The 20,134-nt window shown below is 38.4% G+C and overlaps 3 protein-coding genes across 3 annotated transcripts; all 3 read left to right on the top strand.

The window, feature by feature from the left end:
- LOC109948095 (zinc finger MYM-type protein 1-like) lies at window positions 1,653-3,869 on the top strand. Its single transcript, XM_020560020.1, has one exon. It carries the CDS (start codon window positions 1,653-1,655, stop codon window positions 3,867-3,869), a length of 2,217 nt encoding a protein of 738 aa, XP_020415609.1.
- LOC18784460 (2-hydroxyacyl-CoA lyase) lies at window positions 5,888-11,609 on the top strand. The gene is made up of 2 exons (XM_007214963.2): window positions 5,888-7,603; window positions 10,963-11,609. The coding sequence occupies exons 1-2, from the start codon at window positions 6,179-6,181 to the stop codon at window positions 11,275-11,277; spliced, it is 1,740 nt and encodes a 579-aa protein (XP_007215025.1). The 5' UTR covers window positions 5,888-6,178; the 3' UTR covers window positions 11,278-11,609.
- LOC18783363 (protein DETOXIFICATION 8) lies at window positions 13,579-18,760 on the top strand. The gene is made up of 8 exons (XM_007217771.2): window positions 13,579-13,613; window positions 14,636-14,909; window positions 15,943-16,487; window positions 16,772-16,858; window positions 16,962-17,018; window positions 17,156-17,394; window positions 17,581-17,786; window positions 18,490-18,760. The coding sequence occupies exons 2-8, from the start codon at window positions 14,655-14,657 to the stop codon at window positions 18,550-18,552; spliced, it is 1,452 nt and encodes a 483-aa protein (XP_007217833.2). The 5' UTR covers window positions 13,579-13,613; window positions 14,636-14,654; the 3' UTR covers window positions 18,553-18,760.

The raw sequence follows: 20,134 nt of genomic DNA, 5'->3' as shown, positions 1-20,134 counted from the left end.
GATTTGATCCCACAAGGTACGAAGATAAGTCTTGGATAACGGAGAAAGCCTTTGCTCAAGTAGATCCCAGGCTTCATGAGCCGTTGTGCATGGGATGAGAAGAGTTTTGATAGTTGAGGATGCAGTTGCTTTAATCCAACTCAGGACCAGCTTGTCCTTTGAGTAGGCTGGATTTGGTGTTCCATCAGCGTGTTTCTTCGGAGCATGAGTATCATACGTGATGACATCTTCTAGATCACGAAGTTCTAGGACATCCATAAACTGGGATCTCCAAGAAAGGTCATTATTTTTGTCCATTGGTGTGGTGAAAAGATGAGAGACGTTGAATGAAGTTAGGATTGGAGGCATGCTGCCAGGCAAGGTTGTATTTGTGGTTGATTTGTCGTGATGAGAGTTAACAGAAGAAGATAAAGTAGTGTCTTCAAGGTTGGTCATAGGTTAGGATCGATTTGAGCACTAGCTACTACTAGGCTCTGATACCATGTAGAGAAAGAGGTTTGAGGTGAGAGTAGGGACGGACCCACAGTGGGGTCAATGGGGTCAAACGACCCCATGGACTCCATGGAAGCAAGGTAGAATGTGCCTTTGAATTGGGGTGTGACCCCATGAGAGAGAGGATTTGCAGACAGAGCAAGAAGAAGATGAACAGGGAAGCTCTGTTCTGTTTGAAAGAAGTTGGCCAAAACGGCGTCGTTTTGGCCCAGCTTCTAATTTTTTTTTTAAAACAGACTGGCCAAAACGGCGTCGTTTTGGACCAGCCCGGGTTATTTTTTTTAAAAACGCGCTGGCCAAAACGGCGTCGTTTTGGACCAGCAAATTTTTTAAAAAAACTCGCTGGCCAAAACACCGTTGTTTTGGACCAGCGATTTTTTTTTAAAAGACCTGGCCAAAACGACGTCGTTTTGGTCCAGGTGTTATAAAAAAAAAAAAAACAGAACAGATGCCCAGCTTCTTCCTCCCGAATTTTCATTCCAAAACACCTATTTTCTAAACCCTCAAACCTAAATCCCCAATCTCCACTCCCAACAAACCTTTAACCCTCTTCCCCACCAAGCCTTGAAGCGCCAAATCCTCCATTGTCGCCACTGCCAGCAGCTCCGCCACTTCCAAAAGCTTGCCTCCACTTCTACCACCTCACAATTCAAGGTAAATTCTAACTCTAAACCTAAATTACTTGAATTGAAATTGAATTTATGATTGTATTATATTGTTTAGATTTATTGGATGTTTCATTTATGAATTTTTTGTGGTTAATTGGTATAAATTTGGTGTTGTTTTGATTTATTGGATGTTTCATTTATGAATTTTTTGTGGTTAATTGGTATAAATTTGGTGTTGTTTAGATTTATTGGATGTTTCATTTATGAATTTTTTGTGGTTAATTGGTATAAATTTGGTGTTGTTTTGATTTATTGGATGTTTCATTTACGAATTTTTTGTGGTTAATTGGTATAAATTTGGTGTTCTCTTGAATTGATTTTAGTTATTATTTTGATTAATTTATGTAGAATTATGGAAAGATTTTTTAAGAGAAAGTCATCATTGGGTAGTTCGGATAGTGTGGGAAGTTCAAAAACTTCAAGTTCAAGACAAAGTGAGTTAGATGAGGTTTTGGCTAATCTTCAGGCAGACCCCCGGGACTAAGAATTCGTATGATTGAGTATGATGCTAATATTAGAGATGAGGTTCGAAGAGCATATCTACAAAAAGGACCTTGTCAACCTAGAGGTCATTCTTTCCCACAAAGTAATATCTCAGGAATTAATCGACGCTTCATTCCCCAATGGTTTGATGAATTTGATTGGTTGGAGTATAGTGTATCTAAAGATGCTGCATTTTGTCTTTATTGCTATCTCTTTAAATCCAATTTTGAACAAGTGGGTAGTGAAGCCTTCACTGGAGCAGGGTTTAAGAATTGGAAGAAAGGGAGAGAAAGAATGAAGGTGCATGTTGGACCGGTTGGTAGTGTTCATAATAAAGCTAGAGAAGCCGCTACAAATTTGATGAATCAAAATACACATATTGAAACGGCTGTGAGCAAACACTCTGAACAAGCTCGTATGGCATATCGAAGATGCTTAATTGCATCAATCAAGTGCACTAAGTTTCTATTGAGACAAGGTCTTTCTTTTCGTGGAAATGATGAAAGTGCCACTTCAAGCAATAGGGGAAATTACTTGGAGTTATTGCAATTCCTTGCAGACAATGATGAGAAAGTTAAAGAAGTTGTGTTGGAAAATGCTCCGGGGAATCTCAAGTTAGTAGCTCCAAAGATTCAAAAAGATATTGTGAATGCATGTGCCGGGGAAACACTTGATGTCATCATGAGTGGTTTAAAAGATAGATTCTTTTCTATATTGGTGGATGAAGCACGTGATATTTCTGTGAAAGAGCAAATGGCTATGGTGTTGCGTTATGTGGATGACAAAGGGCATGTAATTGAAAGGTTTGTGGGGGTTCAACATGTTACCGACACCACTTCAAGTACACTAAAGGATGCTTTTGACATATTCTTTTCTTCCAATGGTTTGAGCTTTTCCAAGTTACGAGGACAAGGTTATGATGGAGCTAGCAATATGAGAGGTGAGTTGAATGGCCTTAAAACAAAGATTTTGAGAGAACAACCTTGTGCATACTATGTTCATTGCTTTGCTCATCAACTTCAACTAGCACTTGTTGCCGTAGCAAAGAAGAATATTGATATTGCCTCTTTCTTCACAACCACTAATAGTGTGGTTAACCATGTTGGAGCATCGTGTAAGCGGCGTGATGCACTTAGAGCACAACTCCAAGAAGAACTTGTGATAGCTTTTGAAAATGATTGTCTTATAACGGGGCGAGGTTTGCATCAAGAAACAAGTCTCAAATGTGCCGGTGACACACGATGGAGCTCACATTACGATACCATTATTAGCATCATTTCTATGTTTTCATCTGTGATTCATGTGCTTCAAATGATTATTGATGATAATCCCAATGATAGTGCCGGTGAAGCGAATAAGATTCAAAGGGAAATGCTTACTTTTCAGTTTGTGTTTCACCTATTCTTAATGAAGGCTATATTGGGACTCACAAATGATGTGTCACAAGCATTGCAAAAGAAAGATCAAGAAATTGTGAATGCAATGGCTTTGGTGAAATCATGCAAGGAAAAACTACATTGGATGAGGAATAATAGGTTTGATGCATTGGTTGAAGAGGTGTCTTCATTTTGTGACAAACATCATATTGATGTTCCTACCATGGATGAGGCCTTCGTACTTCCAGGGAGGTCAAGGCGTAATGCTCCAATAAAGACAAATCGTCATTATTATCGCGTGGAGCTCTTTATTTATGTCATTGACGAGCAACTTACGGAGTTAGATGATCGTTTTAATGAGGTAAATACTGAGTTGCTTATTTGTTTGGCATGTTTGAGTCCAAATGATTCATTTGTAGCTTTTGATAAACAAAAGTTACTTCGTCTTGCTCAATTTTATCCTCAAGACTTTTCGGATGGGGATCTTTTGGCACTTGATGATCAACTTGAGCTTTATATTCATTATGTGAGTTCGAGTAGTGATTTCTCTGACTTGCAAGGGATTGGTGATCTTGCAAAAAAAATGGTGGAGACAAGGATGCATCGAGCATTCAATTATGTGTATTTGCTTATTACATTGGCTCTAGTTTTACCGGTTGCTACTGCTTCAGTCGAGAGGGCATTCTCCGTCATGAATATTATCAAAGGTCCACTTCGGAACAAAATGGGAGATCAATGGTTGAGTGATAGCTTGCTTGTTTATGTTGAGAAGGATGTTTTTGATTGTATTGAAAATGAAGCTATAATGCTACGTTTTCAAAATATGAAACCTCGTCATGGCCAATTGTAATTTGTAATGTTGTTTTTTTACATGAATTATGAATGAATGTACTCTAGTTTTATTTTCAATGTTATTTTAATCTTTCAAAAAAAAATTGAACTTTTACACTATGACCCCACGACACAAAATTCCTGGGTCCGTCCCTGGGTGAGAGAGAGAGAAAGAAGTAACAAGTAATAGGCAAGAAATATGAGAATGACCCGATGAGGGTTCTGTGTATTGATATTGCATTATATAGTTACATGTGGTTGACAAATACAAGGATATTTACAGTAAGTAATTTACGATAGGCTAAAATAAAGGTCCATAAGTGGTATGTAAATAACAGCAAATCAATGAAGAGTAATCAGCTATGATGTAGTGATAACTGGGCAATTGACTTCCCAGAATCATGGCCATGACGTCTAGAATCATGGCTAGACAATGGCTGTCTTTTCTTCAGCGATGGCCGGAGTCGAGGAACATGGGACAACAAGTTTCGCCGCAACGACAACTTTATTATTGATTATTTGATGAATGTGTTTAATAATTGTGACGATGAGTATGACAACAACGAAGATAACGATGGCAGAGACTACGACCAATGGCGGAACTATGAATTTTTCTAGGAGTGTGCTAAACATTTTTTTTTTGTTGGTATGGAAGATTTATATAAACAATATGAGAACCAATTTTTTTTTTTTCGGGTATGCTAATTAATATAGTGAGAACCAAAAATAAAACATATATCATCAGTAATATATAAACAGTAACATCTTAATTACATACCTCCTTCTCTCTCTCTTTCTCAGCTTTCTCTTGTGACTTCGTTTTTTTTTTTTCTTTCAAAGATCTGAGAAACAAATAGAGAAGACAAAAGGAAAGAAAGAGAGAGAATAAAGATGGCGGAGAGAAAGAGGAACAAGAAAAGAGAGATAAGAAATAAAAAGAAAATCGGATAGAGAGAGAGAGAGAAGAAAGAGAAAGAAAAGAAGAAAAATGAGAGAGAATACAAAAATGACAAAGAAGAAATAGAAAAGAGAAAAGAGAAGGGTGAAGGAAAGGAGGAACCCATTTTCGAGAGGAAGGAAGACAAGGTTTTGGGCTTGTTTTTTTATTTCCTTGGTCAAAGTTTTGATTGTGCTTAATGGACCAGTGAGCTGACTTGTGGAGAGTCTTGGGTTGATTTCTAACTTAACTAAATTTAAATTGCACATATAAGCCCATTTTGAAAAAAATAATGTTGTGCTAGAGCCCATCCCAACCACCCCTTGGTTCCGCCCTTGACGACGATGACGACAATCCTCCAGTGCCAAGCTACGATGTTGATCAATTATTGGAATAATATATTGTTTTCGCTTAATTACAGTATTATGTTCAATTTCTATATATGAAAAAACTTAAGAATTCTGTTTCATACTTTTTAATGATCCGATCCATTTCCACATATAGTATGAATCAAAATCATGGTATTAATTAAACATCAGCGTGACTCTTGATAATAAATATATCTTACTAGTTAGGTGCTTAGGATTCAATCCAATTCGTCCAAATCGATATATACAATTTAATTTTGATCAATAATTTAGTGTGGTTCTTGATAAAAGACATCTACTACTAAGCCCATGTCTTTAACAAAATGAGTAAAAACTAGAATAATACTAAAAAACTTGCCTTTCTCATAATACACCTGCCTTTGACATTAAGATGCAATATTTTTTAGATGCATCTTCTTTACCAATTTTGTCATATTTCAAAAATTCGCCACATCTATACAACACCTACCACTATCCATATACAAAATACACAAAATAGTCACTAGCTAGGCTAACTCACAAAATAGTCAAGTCGTTGTCGAGTTTACGTGTTATCTTTTCTCTTCTCTCGCTGCAAAAGATTAGACATAATTTTCTCCCAAATTCCCTTGTTCATTTTCTCTCTTTCCTTTTCTGTCGAATTATTTTCATACCACTGGCGACTCAATTTTTAAAGGTGCATAATTAAAGACGAGGAGCAATCACTTGCGTCTGCCACTTTGCCTCTAACTGTTCCATTCATTCATTGACAGACCAACTGCCCGCCAAACCAGAAAAGCGCGAGTGGCTGACACAGCATGTTCCACATACATCTCTCAAATTTGCTTTCTTCATCTGCCACTACTGCCCATCACCATATCCTCGTCGCCGCCGCCGGGCCCAGACAACAACGCACGTTCCCAAAATCAGTCCGTAATTACAACCCTTCCATAAGGGCATAGTCGTCATTCAAATTCCATATCTATATATACCACTCCACTCACACATTCCCTCCCCAAACCAGACACTTCGCAATCAGCTACAATGGCAGATTCGTCAGACGCGAATCCCCCAACCACCCAAAATTCCCAAACCATCCTCGATGGCAACCAGCTGATCGCAAAGGCCCTTGCCCGTTTCGGTGTGGATCGCATGTTCGGCGTCGTCGGCATCCCTGTGACCTCGCTCGCAACCCGTGCGGTTTCTCTCGGAGTCCGATTTATCGCCTTCCACAACGAGCAGTCGGCGGGTTACGCCGCCTCTGCCTACGGGTTTCTAACGGGTCGACCCGGTGTCCTCCTAACTGTATCGGGCCCCGGATGCGTTCATGGGCTCGCGGGTCTTTCCAACGCCATGGCCAATGCTTGGCCCATGGTGATGATCTCCGGTTCGTGCGATCAGAAAGATTTCGGCCGAGGCGATTTCCAAGAGCTCGACCAGATCGCCGCCGTGAAACCCTTTTCGAAATTCTCTGTGAAAGCTAAATCAATCAAGGAAATACCGGATTGTGTGTTTCAGGCCCTTGCTAAAGCCGGTTCGGGCAGACCCGGTGGGTGCTATTTAGATTTTCCGTCTGATGTTTTGCATCAAACAATTTCCGAGTCGGATGCTGAGAGCTTAGTGGCTGCTGCGGAGAGGTTCCGAGAGCCGGAGAAGGTTGTGAATGTGCCAAGTTCGCAGATTGAAGAAGCGGTTTCGCTGCTTCGACACGCAGAGAGGCCTTTGATTGTGTTTGGGAAAGGAGCGGCATTTGCGCGAGCGGAGGATGAGTTGGGTAAACTGGTGGAGCGCACTGGAATCCCATTCTTGCCCACTCCAATGGGAAAGGGGTTGTTGCCTGATACTCATGAGCTGGCCGCGACGGCAGCAAGGTCGCTGGCAATCGGGAAATGTGACGTTGCTCTTGTTGTTGGTGCGAGGCTGAATTGGCTTTTGCACTTTGGTGAGCCGCCCAAGTGGTCCAAGGACGTGAAGTTCATTTTGGTTGATGTTGATAAGGAAGAGATTGAGCTCAGAAAGCCCCATTTGGGTTTGGTTGGAGATGCAAAGTTGGTGTTGGAAAAGATCAATAAAGAGATTAAAGATGATCCTTTTTGCTTAGGGAAGTCTCATTCATGGGTTGAAGCTATATCGAATAAGGCCAAGGACAATGTTGTGAAAATGGAGGCTCAGTTGGCTAAGGAAGTTGTGCCATTTAATTTCTTAACGCCAATGAAAATTATTAGAGATGCAATTTCAGGATTGGGGAGCCCTGCTCCTATATTAGTTTCCGAGGGGGCAAACACTATGGATGTCGGTCGGGGAGTGTTGGTTCAAACAGAGCCTAGGACCAGGCTGGATGCAGGGACTTGGGGGACAATGGGGGTTGGTCTGGGTTACTGCATTGCGGCTGCTGTGGCTTCTCCTGACCGGCTGGTAGTTGCAGTGGAAGGCGATTCTGGATTTGGGTTCAGTGCAATGGAAGTTGAGGTATGATCCCTTACTTGCTGATTCTTGTGAAATATGGGCTAATGCTTTTTCAGAATGGTAATTTTTCTGCCAGTGTTATGTTCAATAGATTTAATTGCTTAACTAAGCATAACCTGTTTGTTTTACATTAGTAGTTTCATACGAAAGCATACAAGGTTTCTATGTTATTTTTTCTTTCCTAGAAACTGTTTTAATTTTTAGTTAGTCAATTCTCAATGAAGCTCTAGAGAGCTGGAGTGACTTAAGCTGATTCTTTCCTTTCTTATACCAATAAGCTTCTTTTGTATCCGTGGATTGTGGCTTTCAAGTTCATTTGAGCTCTAATTTTTGGTTGTTGGTTTTGATGCACTTCCCTTTGGTCCAGAGGATGTGAAAGAAAATTTGATGATCTTATGATTGGAATAGAGGGATTAAAAACTTTGGCGTTCTGATACTTTATTTAGACATGTTTGCTGGATTTATCAACCTAGGAATTGTTAATTGGGGCGGGGAAACAAGTATTACACATATGGGCGGCTTAGATGGGCGTGGGGCTCTAAGAAATGGGTGGCTGAAGTGAGTGTGGGGATTAAGAAATGGGCTGGATTATGTTTGGAGAGATGGAGAAGGCTGGGTCTTGAGGGGACTACACACATACAAGGTTTTTCGTCTGAAACCAATCTTCATAAATAAGACTTAGAAATGGGATGGCTTATGCTTGGATAGGTGGAAGGAGTTGGTCTTTGAGGGGGCTACCCATGCAGTTTTTAGTTTCAAACTAAGAAGCATGGATACGCGGACTTAGGTCCGTATCCCGTATCAGATACGCAGTCGGGTACGATATGCATCGGATACGTATTGGAGTCAACGGATACGATCTTTGACTAACGGATACGTGTATCCTAGGTTCTGGACACGAGTATCAGACATTTCAAATACGTTTCTGGTCAATCTTGAAGTCAGAACCCAAAGAGAGGGAGAAGGAAAGATTAGAGAGAGAGAGAGAGAGGAGAGGAGGAAGAAGAAGAAAAGATAGGACGTACGCTGGCCGCTGCGTATGAGGGAGGGAGAGCGAGCGAGATGAAGAAGAGGAGAGATGGTGGAAAAAGAAAAAGGAGCGGCCCAAGCTCGAGGAAGAAGAAGACCTAATTTTTCATTTTTTAATTAAATTCTCAAATGAACGACGTCGTGGTTGTAAAAAACATAGATATGCTGACAAAAAATAATTAAAGATATGTTTATGGGTTTTGGGTCTTAATTAATAATATTAAAATGGGCCTAAAAAGATATGAAACAAGCTATACAGGCCTAAAAAATATAAGAACCAGAAAAGAAAGCCCAAGAATGATACACTATATTTATAATTTATAATTTTATGTTATTTAAAATATATTTAAAATTATATATGTATTTATTATTATATTTTAATTTCCGTATCCATAACGTGTCGTATCCTAGTTTTTGGACATTTGCCGTATCCCTGTGTTGTGTCGTATCGTATCGCCGTATCCATATCCGTGTCTGATTCTTAGGTTTCAAACCAATCTGCTTAAGGGCTTTCAAATTTTGCAGGGGCCATGACCCCCTTTCGTCTCTATATAAAGTTTGCTGTTGGTTTTCCTCTGTATTTTTTTTTTCTTTTTGAAGTGAAACAGAACTTTATTAAAGTAGGAAAGCTGATTACAAAGAGTGGATAAGGAATCCACAATCTGAAGAAAAAAGAGAAAGTACAATAAAAATCAGCTGAAACTGATTCCCATAAAGTTGCCCAGAACCTCACTGTGTCCCGGAGTTCATCTACCCCCGCACCCTTATAATCCTCAAAGATTCTTGTTTTACGCTCCATCCTAATGTTCCAGAAAACTGCCAACAAGCAACCCAAGGGAAATATCTTCCCAAGGGCTACGACTTGAGCTTCTCACCAAAAGATTTGCATCCCACTCATTAGCAGCCTCCTCAAATTTACTCCTAATCACCTTATGGCACAATGAACTTGTTTCTGTTGGATTCCTCCATAACCACTAAGCAAGTAAAAGCTTTATTCCTCTCACTTGAATTGCCCACATCTAAACCCCCTTCGTCCTTACTTGTGGCCATCATCTCCCACCTTACTAAGTGATCTTTCTTTCCCTCCTTTTATTCCTTCCCACAAAAAGCTTCTCATTAACTTTTCCAACTTACTACCACAAGGAATTCTGAGCAGGGACATATAATAAATAGCAATACTGCCCAAAACAGCTTGAATCAATAACAGCCTTCCACCTCTAGATAAAAATGCCTCCTTCCAATTTTGAAGCCTCGTTTCCACCTTCTCCACCACTGGATCCCAAAATTTGAGTGCTCTAGGTCTAGGGTTCCCTCCGAGTGGAAGACCCAAGTACTTCATTGCCCATCTGCGCACATCACACCCCCATGATTATGCCGGCTTAGCAATTTTCTCACAACTTGAAGCATTTAAACTTTTACTGGTTATGAGGTGAGCTTTCCTATGAGAATGAGTTTCTATACTTGATTTCCTATGCAGATATCTATGCTTGTCTCTTATTGTTAGAGCATAAGGTTTAAGAGACTTGAACAAATATGAGGCATTTGCTATCTTCGTCTTAGTTTTGCTGGGAGTGAGAAAGGGTGGTTAGCGGCTTCCAAGGGTCTTTTGTGTTGTAAAATCTTATTCATTTGTCTTCAGCATAGTCTTTGGTATGTTTTTTGGTAGAACTGCAGATTAAAATAGTTTAGTCCAGGTTCAAAAACGTCAAAGTTAGTGTGATAATTGTAACAGCTTAATTAGAATGCTGTACAAGGTTTTGGTGGTTCTTAGGGAAACATAGTTCCATACTTTGATTACATTGGCGGTGCGCTGAGAATCCTTGCGAGGGTAGGTTTCTTCCTATGGTTTTACCAAGTAAGATCTTGTCCCAAAGTTGGTATAAGCTTTAGCCATATTTTCTTGTGAGAGATGTTGGTGGTAGTGCCTTTTGTTCAAATTTTAGAAGAGGATTAGGTGGTCTTCTGTATAATTAGAAAAAAATAGAAAGAAAAGAAAAGTTGATGAGAACTTGAACTGGACATATTACCAGACTATTTACCCATTCAATTTGCCTTTGTTGGTTCTATACTATGCGTAGCTTCTGTTAAGGAGGTCAGCGAGAGAGATGTAAGCAATTATTTTGTTATACAGCTTAATTGTTTTCACATGATTATCACTCTCATATTCTTTTCTGTAAGCAAGAACCTCTTTGAACTTTACATAAGGCCATTTATGTTTTTGTTTAGTCATTTTTCTTCACTGATTATATTCATCTTAGTGCCTGCCTGTGTGTTTCTTTGGCTGCACAAGAGACAATATTTCATTTATGCACACTTTTTCTTGACCTCTGCAGACATTGGTTCGATACCAGTTCCCTGTTGTTGTGATAGTCTTTAACAACGGTGGTGTATATGGCGGTGATCGAAGAAGCCCAGATGAAATTAGCGGGCCTTACAAAGATGACCCTGCTCCGACTTCTTTTGTCCCTAGTGCGGGTTATCACACTCTGATTGAAGCTTTTGGAGGCAAAGGCTATCTTGTTGGGACACCTGAAGAACTCAAGTCTGCCCTTTCAGAATCCTTCTCAGCACGAAAACCAGCTGTTATAAATGTAATAATTGATCCTTATGCTGGTGCAGAAAGTGGGAGGCTTCAACACAAAAACTGATGGTAGGCCTCAGCTGCGTCTTTTCACGCCCCTTTTCTGTTGGTAAAGTTGCTTCTTGTATGAATAAAACTTGCATCAGCTTTCTAGTTACCATTCCATCACGAATTGTACTCCTCACAAAGTTCTGATAGACCTGTAGATTAAAGAGACTTTCAAATGAATGCTATTGACTCTTTGACTCAAAGGGTCCTACCATTTTTGTTTATAATATTGTGGTTCGAAAGTGTTCTGCATATGATTTTGTTGGAAAAAATAAAAATAAAAACATTGTTATAAATCTATGAAATGTGGACGACCACCATAACATCTATTACGTCCACCCTTTATTGCTTTGTAACCTATGTCCTTATTATTGTAATTAGTAGTTATAAATTGTGGGTTAAATACCTCTATTGTTAGCCTATAAATAGGCGTTTATTAAAGATGAATAAGATAAGTTGATACAAGTTCATAGAACAAATGCTCTGTATTTTTCTTATTCTTATTGCTCTCTACAATTCCCCTTAGTTTTATAACACATTATTAGCATGACATTGCTCTTGGTATGTTTTCTTTCCCTAATTTTTCTTTCTACTTATATGAGCTAGAGTCATCACATGGTATAGAGTTTTTTTGTACTCACCATTAGACTTCATCATGCTCGTTTAAGACTGTATGGCAAATGGAGATCCTCAAAGCTTATGAATTATTTGAGATATATCGCATGAAGCGACCTCTTGAAGGATATAAAGTACCACAATATTCTTGATTAAGAGTTAACACTAAGAGTTTGAGTACTTTGAATTCAAATTTGATATTGTTGTAACATATTCTAACTATTAGATTAATTTTTGATGCTACGAAAGAGTTCAATCATTTGAAAAGTGAAAAACAGGTTGAATAGTGTGATACACGATCATGTATGAAGACAATGTTGTTTGTATTGCTCAAATCAGAGAAGGGTTCATCAAGGGTGACATAGTCTCAGAAAAAAGCCAAGAAATTGGAGTTAAACAAATTCGTTCACAAGATAATTTGCGAACCTTTTTACCAAATTTTTTTCTGAAGCCTAAATTCCAAAAGTTAATGAAAATCATGGGGATATATTAATCAGGGGGAGCATCCCAATTCTACTACATACAGGACATATGCGCGTTGTACTCTTTTTCCCTTCGCCTAGGTTTTTGCCTCATTGAGTTTTTCCTAGCAAAGTTTTAATGAGGCAACATAAACGTGTCCAACACCATATCAATGATCCAGAAGAAAGTTGCACTCTTCTTCCCTTTTCTTCGGTTTTGTCTCACTGGGTTTTCCAAGCAAGGTTTTTAATGAGGCAACAATGTCATTGTATGGTGGACATCCAAGGGAGGGTGTTATAAATCTATGGAATGTGGATGACCACCATAACATCAATTACCTCCACCCCTTATTGCTTTCTAATCTATGCCCTTATGACTGTAATTAGTAGCTATAAATTGTGGGTTGAATACCTCTATTGTAAGCCTATAAATAGGTGCTTATCAAAGATGAAGAAGATAAGTTGATACAAGTTCATAAAACAAATTCTCTATATTTCTCTTCCTCTCATTGCTCCCTGCAATTCCCCCTAATGTTATAACAAACATTTTTTTCCTTATTTTGGTTACTTGAAATTGAAATAAATAGACAAATACAAAGAACTTGTACAATCACAACAGAAAACTTTAATAAAGGGAAATGAAGGCATGCATACTTTATTATAGTGGAAGCAGTTAGAGGGACTGGTTTGGTCCTGAACTTTGCACAGGCTAAGTGAAGCATTAAGCAAGCAATAGTCTAAACTATAAGGGGAGGGGAGTTTTTCACATACACACACATACTATCAATGTGTCATGGGAGTTCGAACCTGAGACTACTGGTTTGCAAGTAAGTCCCTTTAACACTGGGGCTAGACTCTGTTGGCTGAAAATAATATGTTTTTGTTAGAAAAATTATAACTTGACATTATTTTTGAAGTTACAACATTTGAGGAAGGTAGTATTGAAGCTTCAGATATCAACTTTAGTGAAATGAGTTTTATCTGCAGTGAAAAGTTATTACCCCATCATCCAAAGCTGAAGTGTGAACTGTTATTTTGCCATGACCAGTTTTTTGTCCAATATATAAAGAGTGCTGCTATTTCTACCCACCTGTCTTATTTTCCCACCAACTTTATTTTTAAAATTTTAAAAATAAATTTATCTCTTTGTAAAATGACTTCTACGGACCTAAGTTAAAAACTTTTTGAAAACACTTCAAATAAAAATAAAACAAAAACTCTCTCTCCTCTCTCCCCCTTCCGGACCAGGTCCTCTGAGCTGCCGACGAACTCACTTGGTGTATGAGATTAAAGCCTCTCTCTCTGCTTCGTTACTATTTTTTTCTTTCTAGATTTTTGTTTCTGTTTTTTTTCTCTTCTGAATTCGTGGTGAGTTAGTATTTTATTGATATTAGACTAGAGGTGAATTCGCAAGGTGGGTGCAGGTGAATTCGCAAGAGTTTTGTGTAGAGGTGAATTCGCATTTTTTTGGTATTAATCGTCCTTCATCTTGTATCTCCCAGCCCTCAACCCCAATTTTGTGCAGAGATTAAAGAAGCTCTGCACAAATAACTAAGTTTTTTGAGGATTTTGCTCAAGCCATGGTGAAGGGTGAAGAGGTGGGGGTGGGGCTGATGGCTAGTGTAGCGTTGCTGAGGGGGTGGGGCTGAGTTAGGAAGGGGGGAGAGAGGATTTTTGTTTTTGTTTTTTATTTTTTAAAATGTTATTTTATTATTAGTTTACTTTAATAATTTAAAGGTATTTTAGAAATAATAGTAGGTGGAAAGATAAGATTTTGTTTTTTTTAAATTTATATGGTAGGTGGGAAGATAAAGTGGGTGGGAAAATAGAACAAGGGGATGGAAATAGCAGCACTCTATATAAATATTAACAAGACAATGGCAAGGAGGGGTTAGGATTACAATCAACGTAACCTGTCGCTATTTAATTTTTGACCAAAAAACTAACCAAAAATTCAAAAGATTAACGTTTTGTAATTAAGCCATCAAAGAATATACATCTCTACATGACATCTATATATAATCAATTAAAAAATCTACATCTGAATTGCTTTTGACTGGATGTTTGTCACAAAGTAAAAAAATAAAATAAATGTCACTCATTAATCATTTAAATTGAACCTATGCATAGTACAATTTGGTCTCTATGGGCCGGTGGAGACGGCAAGCATCATATAACTCTATGTATATTCTGAAGGCCAACTTAGGGAATATAACCCGCCCATTCGCTCATGCTTGTTTTCTTTTTAAGTTGATATATATAAATATATATTCATATATAACTGATAGACATATAATTTAGGCAGAGGAACACCATCGCCATGCAGAAGAAGGAAATGGATAAGGAAATCGCGGAGACGGTTGAAGACGAGAAGACATGGGAGGTGACATGGGGAACATTTGGGAGAGAGCTGAAGAAGGAAGGCTCTATAGCTGCTCCAATGGTGGCGGTCTCAGTGTTGCAGTATCTTCTGCAGTTTGTTTCCATGATAATGGTTGGGCATCTTGATCAGCTCTCTCTCTCTAGTGTTGCCATTGCCATTTCTCTCACCAATGTCACTGGTTTTAGCCTGCTTGTAAGCCATCTTTCTTCTTCTTCTTCTCCAATCCCACATTCACAATTATTATTTTTTTTTGGATTTTTTTTTTCTTTCTTGCATGAAATTAATTTTCCTTTTTCTTGGCACTAAAATATGACATCTTGCAGTATGTTGTCTTGAATAAGGGGTCAATTATTGGCGTTACTTATCAAGTTGGCCATAATATATACAAGCGGCTGCCTTATCTGCTGACGGTTTTCTTTAATGAGCCGTTCAAGTGGTCTCTTCTTCAAACATTATTTAAATACATTATGCTTTAGGGTATTAGATTATTATGATATTATGGGGGGAAATCAGGATGGATGTTGTTGGGGTACACTTGATAGTTGACGCATTGCCAACCACATTCAGTCTTATCGCGTCTTTAACTTTTGGTCGCTATTGTGGTTTGTTTGGGAGTGATTCTATATAGGTTAATAATTATTTTTTATGGAAAATCATTTCTCCATATAAATTACTTTTAGTGGTTTTAAATGATTTTATAAAGAAACACAAGGGATGTGCTTCTCCTTAGAATCATGTAAGTGATTATATAGAGAAGCTCATAGGAGGTACTTCTCCCCATAAATGATTCAGGCCCATCCATAATCACTCCCAAACGAAGATGACTAAAAGCGCTTTCAAATAATAAAAAAGGTTTTTGACAGTCATTTTTTTAAAAAAAAAAGTTAAAAGTTAAAAAGTGTTTTTGGGTTTTTGAGTGTTCTTTCCAGAAAACTTTTCATGCACTTAACGAAATCTCTTTCAATGAAAGTGTTTAATTATAAGCAGCAGTGTTTTTTGTAAACACAATTCAAAACATGCCCCTATCTGTACGGTTTATTTATTTAAAATTTATCCTTCTAAGCCAGATTCGGCGTAAAATTGGTATGTTGAAATTTGTGAGTGTGTTCAGTGAAAATTTGGGTGTTACTAGAATCGCTTTTTTCTTCGCCGTCCTCTTCCTTACACATCCATGGACATATCTACCAATTAAGTACTGATGAATTCATTTGTATTTGTGGATCAGTCGGGAATGGCTGGTGGATTGGAAACTCTATGTGGGCAAGCATTTGGAGCAGGACAATATCACAAACTTGGAACTTACACTTGCACTGCAATGCTCTCTCTTCTCTTGGTTTGCCCCCCAATATGTGTCCTCTGGATTTTCTTTGACAAATTGTTACCCTTAGTAGGCCAAGACCCCCTAATATCCCTTGAAGCACGCAAATACTCTGTTTGGCTGATCCCGGCACTATTTGCTGGTGCAATTCTCAAACCGTTAACTCGCTACTTGCAGTCTCAGAGTTCAATTTTTCCAATGCTCCTGTCCTCCTTTGCCATTCTACTTTTCCATATACTTGCAAGTTGGGGTTTTGTATATAAGGTGGGCTTGGGAAGCAAAGGTGCAGCCATTGCCTTTAGCATGTCCACTTGGTTGTATGTGATATTGCTGTTGTTCTATGCTTTAATTTCTTCCGCGTTTGAGAAGACCCGTATTACATTTTCTATGGAGTCTCTTCTCCACATTCGACAGTTCTTTCGCTTAGCTGTCCCTTCGGCTGTAATGGTTTGGTAAGTTCTCCTCATTTTCTTTCCTTTCGATTTTCAATTAATTACTTTTTTTTTGGTGAATTACTAGTTTGTTGTGTTCATTACCTCCTTGGCCCCTCAGTCAGTCCAACCTTCAAAGTAACCGTTTGTGTTTTGACATAGCACTCGGTAGGCCAAGAGTGTAACAGTTTGTAAAGTTACAGTTGCCTTTGACAAATCTTTATTTGTGTTTATGCTTGCTATATATTCCCAATTCCAAGTACTTGCATATCTTATATTTTGTGTTGCTTTGGACAAAAATGTAGTCTTAAATGGTGGTCATGTGAGCTGATTATTTTGCTGTCCGGCCTTCTACCAAATCCGAAGCTGGAGACTTCAGTACTTTCCATATGGTACATACTTCAAACTCAGTACTTGACCACCTTTTATTTTGACAAGAGGAAGAAGAAATTACATTATTTCTTAGCTGATGCGATCAAACTTGTGATTTTATAGCCTTACAATCTCTACATTGCACTTCACCATATCATACGGATTCGGAGCTGCTGCGAGGTATACTCTCAACATTTTAATTTCTCACTCCATTCTGATTGAAGAACAAGAAAACAAAAATACAAAACAAATACGAAAAACGTTACAAAATGGGCCCAATTGATTCAAGTAGACTAAAACATCCAACTGTTTTACAGCATTCGGGTGTCAAATGAATTAGGAGCTGATAATCCACAAGCAGCTCGAGTGGCTGTTTGGGCTGCCATGTTTCTTTCTGTCACCGAGGCAGTTATTGTGAGCACAACTCTCTTCTTCTGCCGCCATGTTTTGGGGCATGTTTTTAGTAGTGAGAAGCCGGTCGTCGATTATATTGCAGTCATGGCACCTCTCATTTGCCTCTCAGTTTTTATGGACAGCTTACAAGCGGTTCTTTCAGGTTAATTATTATTTATCTTATCATATATGGGAGTGTGAGCAATGCTACATGGATTACATTCGTGTGATGTCTTACTTTTTTAATTTTTTCAGTAATTGTCGTCTATGAGATTTAAACTCGGAAGATCTTTGAACAGATTTCGGATATATAAGACCTATTTTTCGTTGTTTTTGTTGTATGCATCAGGGATAGCTAGAGGAAGTGGATGGCAGAGTATAGGGGCATATGTGAATCTTGGGGCATTTTATCTAGTTGGACTTCCAGTGGGTGTTGTGCTCGGATTTCCTCTACGCTTAAGGGGAAAGGGCCTTTGGATTGGAATTGTGGCCGGATCCATTGTGCAATCAGCTCTTCTTGCTCTTGTCACAGGTTTCACCAATTGGTCAAAACAGGTTTGTGAGTCCAATAATTTCTTTTCATTATTCCTTGGCTAAGTATATTTGCATCCATCCTTATTCAATACATGACGAAATTTTAAGAGAACTGTCGAAATTGCCTGAACTTGTAGCTAATTTTAAATTTCCCCTATGTTTTTCCTAATAGAATAAATGCCCCTTGAACTATTAAAATTCGCAATCTTTCTCCCACCCATTAAATTTTCTCATTTTTAATTCAATTTGCTGTTAAAATACAAACCAATAAAAACTGGATCCCGATGATGCAACTAGTGTGGGCCTCTTTAAAATATTGCCTTAAAAAACCTCTAAATAAAGGAAAATCTAATCAAGGAAAAAGAATACCACTGCATCAACCAGCCAAAAAAACACAGTTCTCCTAATAAACTGCCCTCTTATGTGTAGCAAGAAGGTGAATCCGCTTCTAGTTGATTGGCAATGAATCCAAAATTTAATACACTCTATACAACTTAAGCTTGAGATGAGACAATCTGGCATGTTATATTACTTGTTAGAACAATAAACTAAACTAGACACTCTCATGTCACATTAATTAACTGTATATATAAGTGGATTAATTTGTATTTAAATTGGTCTAAATTTGCCGTGTGATAACATAACATAACATATTTTTGACGATAATTTGCCTTACAAACATGAACGACACACATCTAACCATCTATATACGTATCTATTGCAGGCAACGAGGGCAAGGGAGAGGGTATTCGTGGAGAGGTTATCAGAAGACAGCGAAGCAAATTGAATTAAAAAGAAAAAAGAACTTTTAAAGTCAGCTTCTTGGAGCAGTTTTATTTGCTTGTGTTTGCAGTCTTAATTACATCATCTTTGCTCAAATTAATCAGAAGGCAAGAAAAAAATGAAAGTTTAACACATACAATTGGCTCCATTCCAATTTGTCCAGCATGATAAACATAAGAAGATCAAGTAAATTTCGGTGGACCGGATAAAAAGGTTTTATCTTGCTGGACCTGAAGCCTGTGCCCTTTCTGAATCCTTGTACTCAAGAGAACCAGCTCTTATTAATGTGTATATATATATATATATATATATATATATATATAAATGCTGGTGAAGAAAATGGGATGGAGGCTTCAAGTGAAGAAAGTAGGCCTTAACCACTCGCGTGTAGACGACTGTTCGTAGCATTCTCAATCGACAAGTGTCTTAAAATCACTTGAATAAAACTAAAAGGTGAACTATTAATTACAGTACTCGGGTGTCAAATGAATTAGGAGCTGGCAATCCACAAGCAGCTCGGGCGGCTGTTTGTGCTGCAAGAGACGAGCGAAAGCTGGGGGCCGAAGGTTTGGCCATAACCACAAAAGTGCACAGTACATCTAATATCTCGTATTGTTCATAGTGCGCTATTCACGGGAAGAGGCGAATCAGACGAAAAGTGGTCTATCAATAACTTTATCAGTATGATCACTCATGAGGACATGCATAATTTTCGCGATGTCTTTAGCATTTATGAATCTGTTCGCCTTAGAAGACCTCAGGAAGGAGTGAGCATGGGCAATCTGCTAGAGAGTTGGGTTAGTTTCATGCAAAGCCCTTCGGCTACGGGTTGTGCCTTCTTCTCCACCCCTTATATCAGTTCGTTCTGGCAGACATCAGCGTCGCTCCTACTCAGCTAGAAGGATGGTGGGAGCCTGGAGCGTGTTCCCTTCCTACTTGGGAACATCATGCCTTGGTGGGATACGATGTTGGCCCTGTTTCTAGTTCTCCAAGGGTGAGACACCTGGGGTAGCGTGCTGGTCCACAGTTGTACGTATGGTCGTTGTTTGGCCTTAGGGGGCCTTCGTTCTCCCTGTTTGGGACTGAGTAGCCCAAGGAAAGGCTAATTCTAGCCTACCAATCATTCGGGTCCTGTCACTTCCTCAAGTGGTCTAGGCCTAAGTCTTTTAGACGGGCCTAATTGATATTTGGTATCAACAAAGTTGATGAGGAGAGCTTCCATTAAGGAATCCCTCAAATTAGCTTATTTGAAGGACACTTTTGTAGGACCCACTCCATATTGTATTTCACTAATTCAAACATTCTTATGTTTTAGATAATCATTCAAAGATCATCTCTATAAAAAATCACTTGAATATATATATATATATATATATATATATATATGAAAGCTAGCAACCTTCTCTTTAACCTTCTCTTTTGGACCTTCTCCATTTTTCTCATGGCATGTATCACTTTCCTTACACTTAAAACAATGTCATCAATGCATCACACAAGCTAATTTTTCTTTTCCAAATTAACTCTTATTAAATATATATTTTTTAATACAACAAGCTAGCATTTAAATAACTTTCTTTCCACCTTAT

Source organism: Prunus persica, chromosome G3, assembly GCF_000346465.2.
Source record: "Prunus persica cultivar Lovell chromosome G3, Prunus_persica_NCBIv2, whole genome shotgun sequence".
NCBI classification, from domain to species: Eukaryota; Viridiplantae; Streptophyta; class Magnoliopsida; order Rosales; family Rosaceae; genus Prunus; species Prunus persica.
The sequence above is the reverse complement of the archived record's forward strand: the minus strand, read 5'-3'. Positions and strand labels throughout refer to the sequence as shown.

Excerpts from the sequence above, each read along its gene's own strand:
- LOC109948095 (XM_020560020.1), top strand. The coding sequence starts at position 1,653 with ATGATTGAGTATGATGCTAATATTAGAGATGAGGTTCGAAGAGCATAT.
- LOC18784460 (XM_007214963.2), top strand. The coding sequence starts at position 6,179 with ATGGCAGATTCGTCAGACGCGAATCCCCCAACCACCCAAAATTCCCAA. Across the intron at positions 7,604-10,962 it reads TCAGTGCAATGGAAGTTGAG|ACATTGGTTCGATACCAGTT; the intron begins GTATGATCCCTT and ends TGACCTCTGCAG.
- LOC18783363 (XM_007217771.2), top strand. The coding sequence starts at position 14,655 with ATGCAGAAGAAGGAAATGGATAAGGAAATCGCGGAGACGGTTGAAGAC. Across the intron at positions 16,488-16,771 it reads CCTTCGGCTGTAATGGTTTG|TCTTAAATGGTGGTCATGTG; the intron begins GTAAGTTCTCCT and ends ACAAAAATGTAG. Across the intron at positions 16,859-16,961 it reads ACTTCAGTACTTTCCATATG|CCTTACAATCTCTACATTGC; the intron begins GTACATACTTCA and ends GTGATTTTATAG.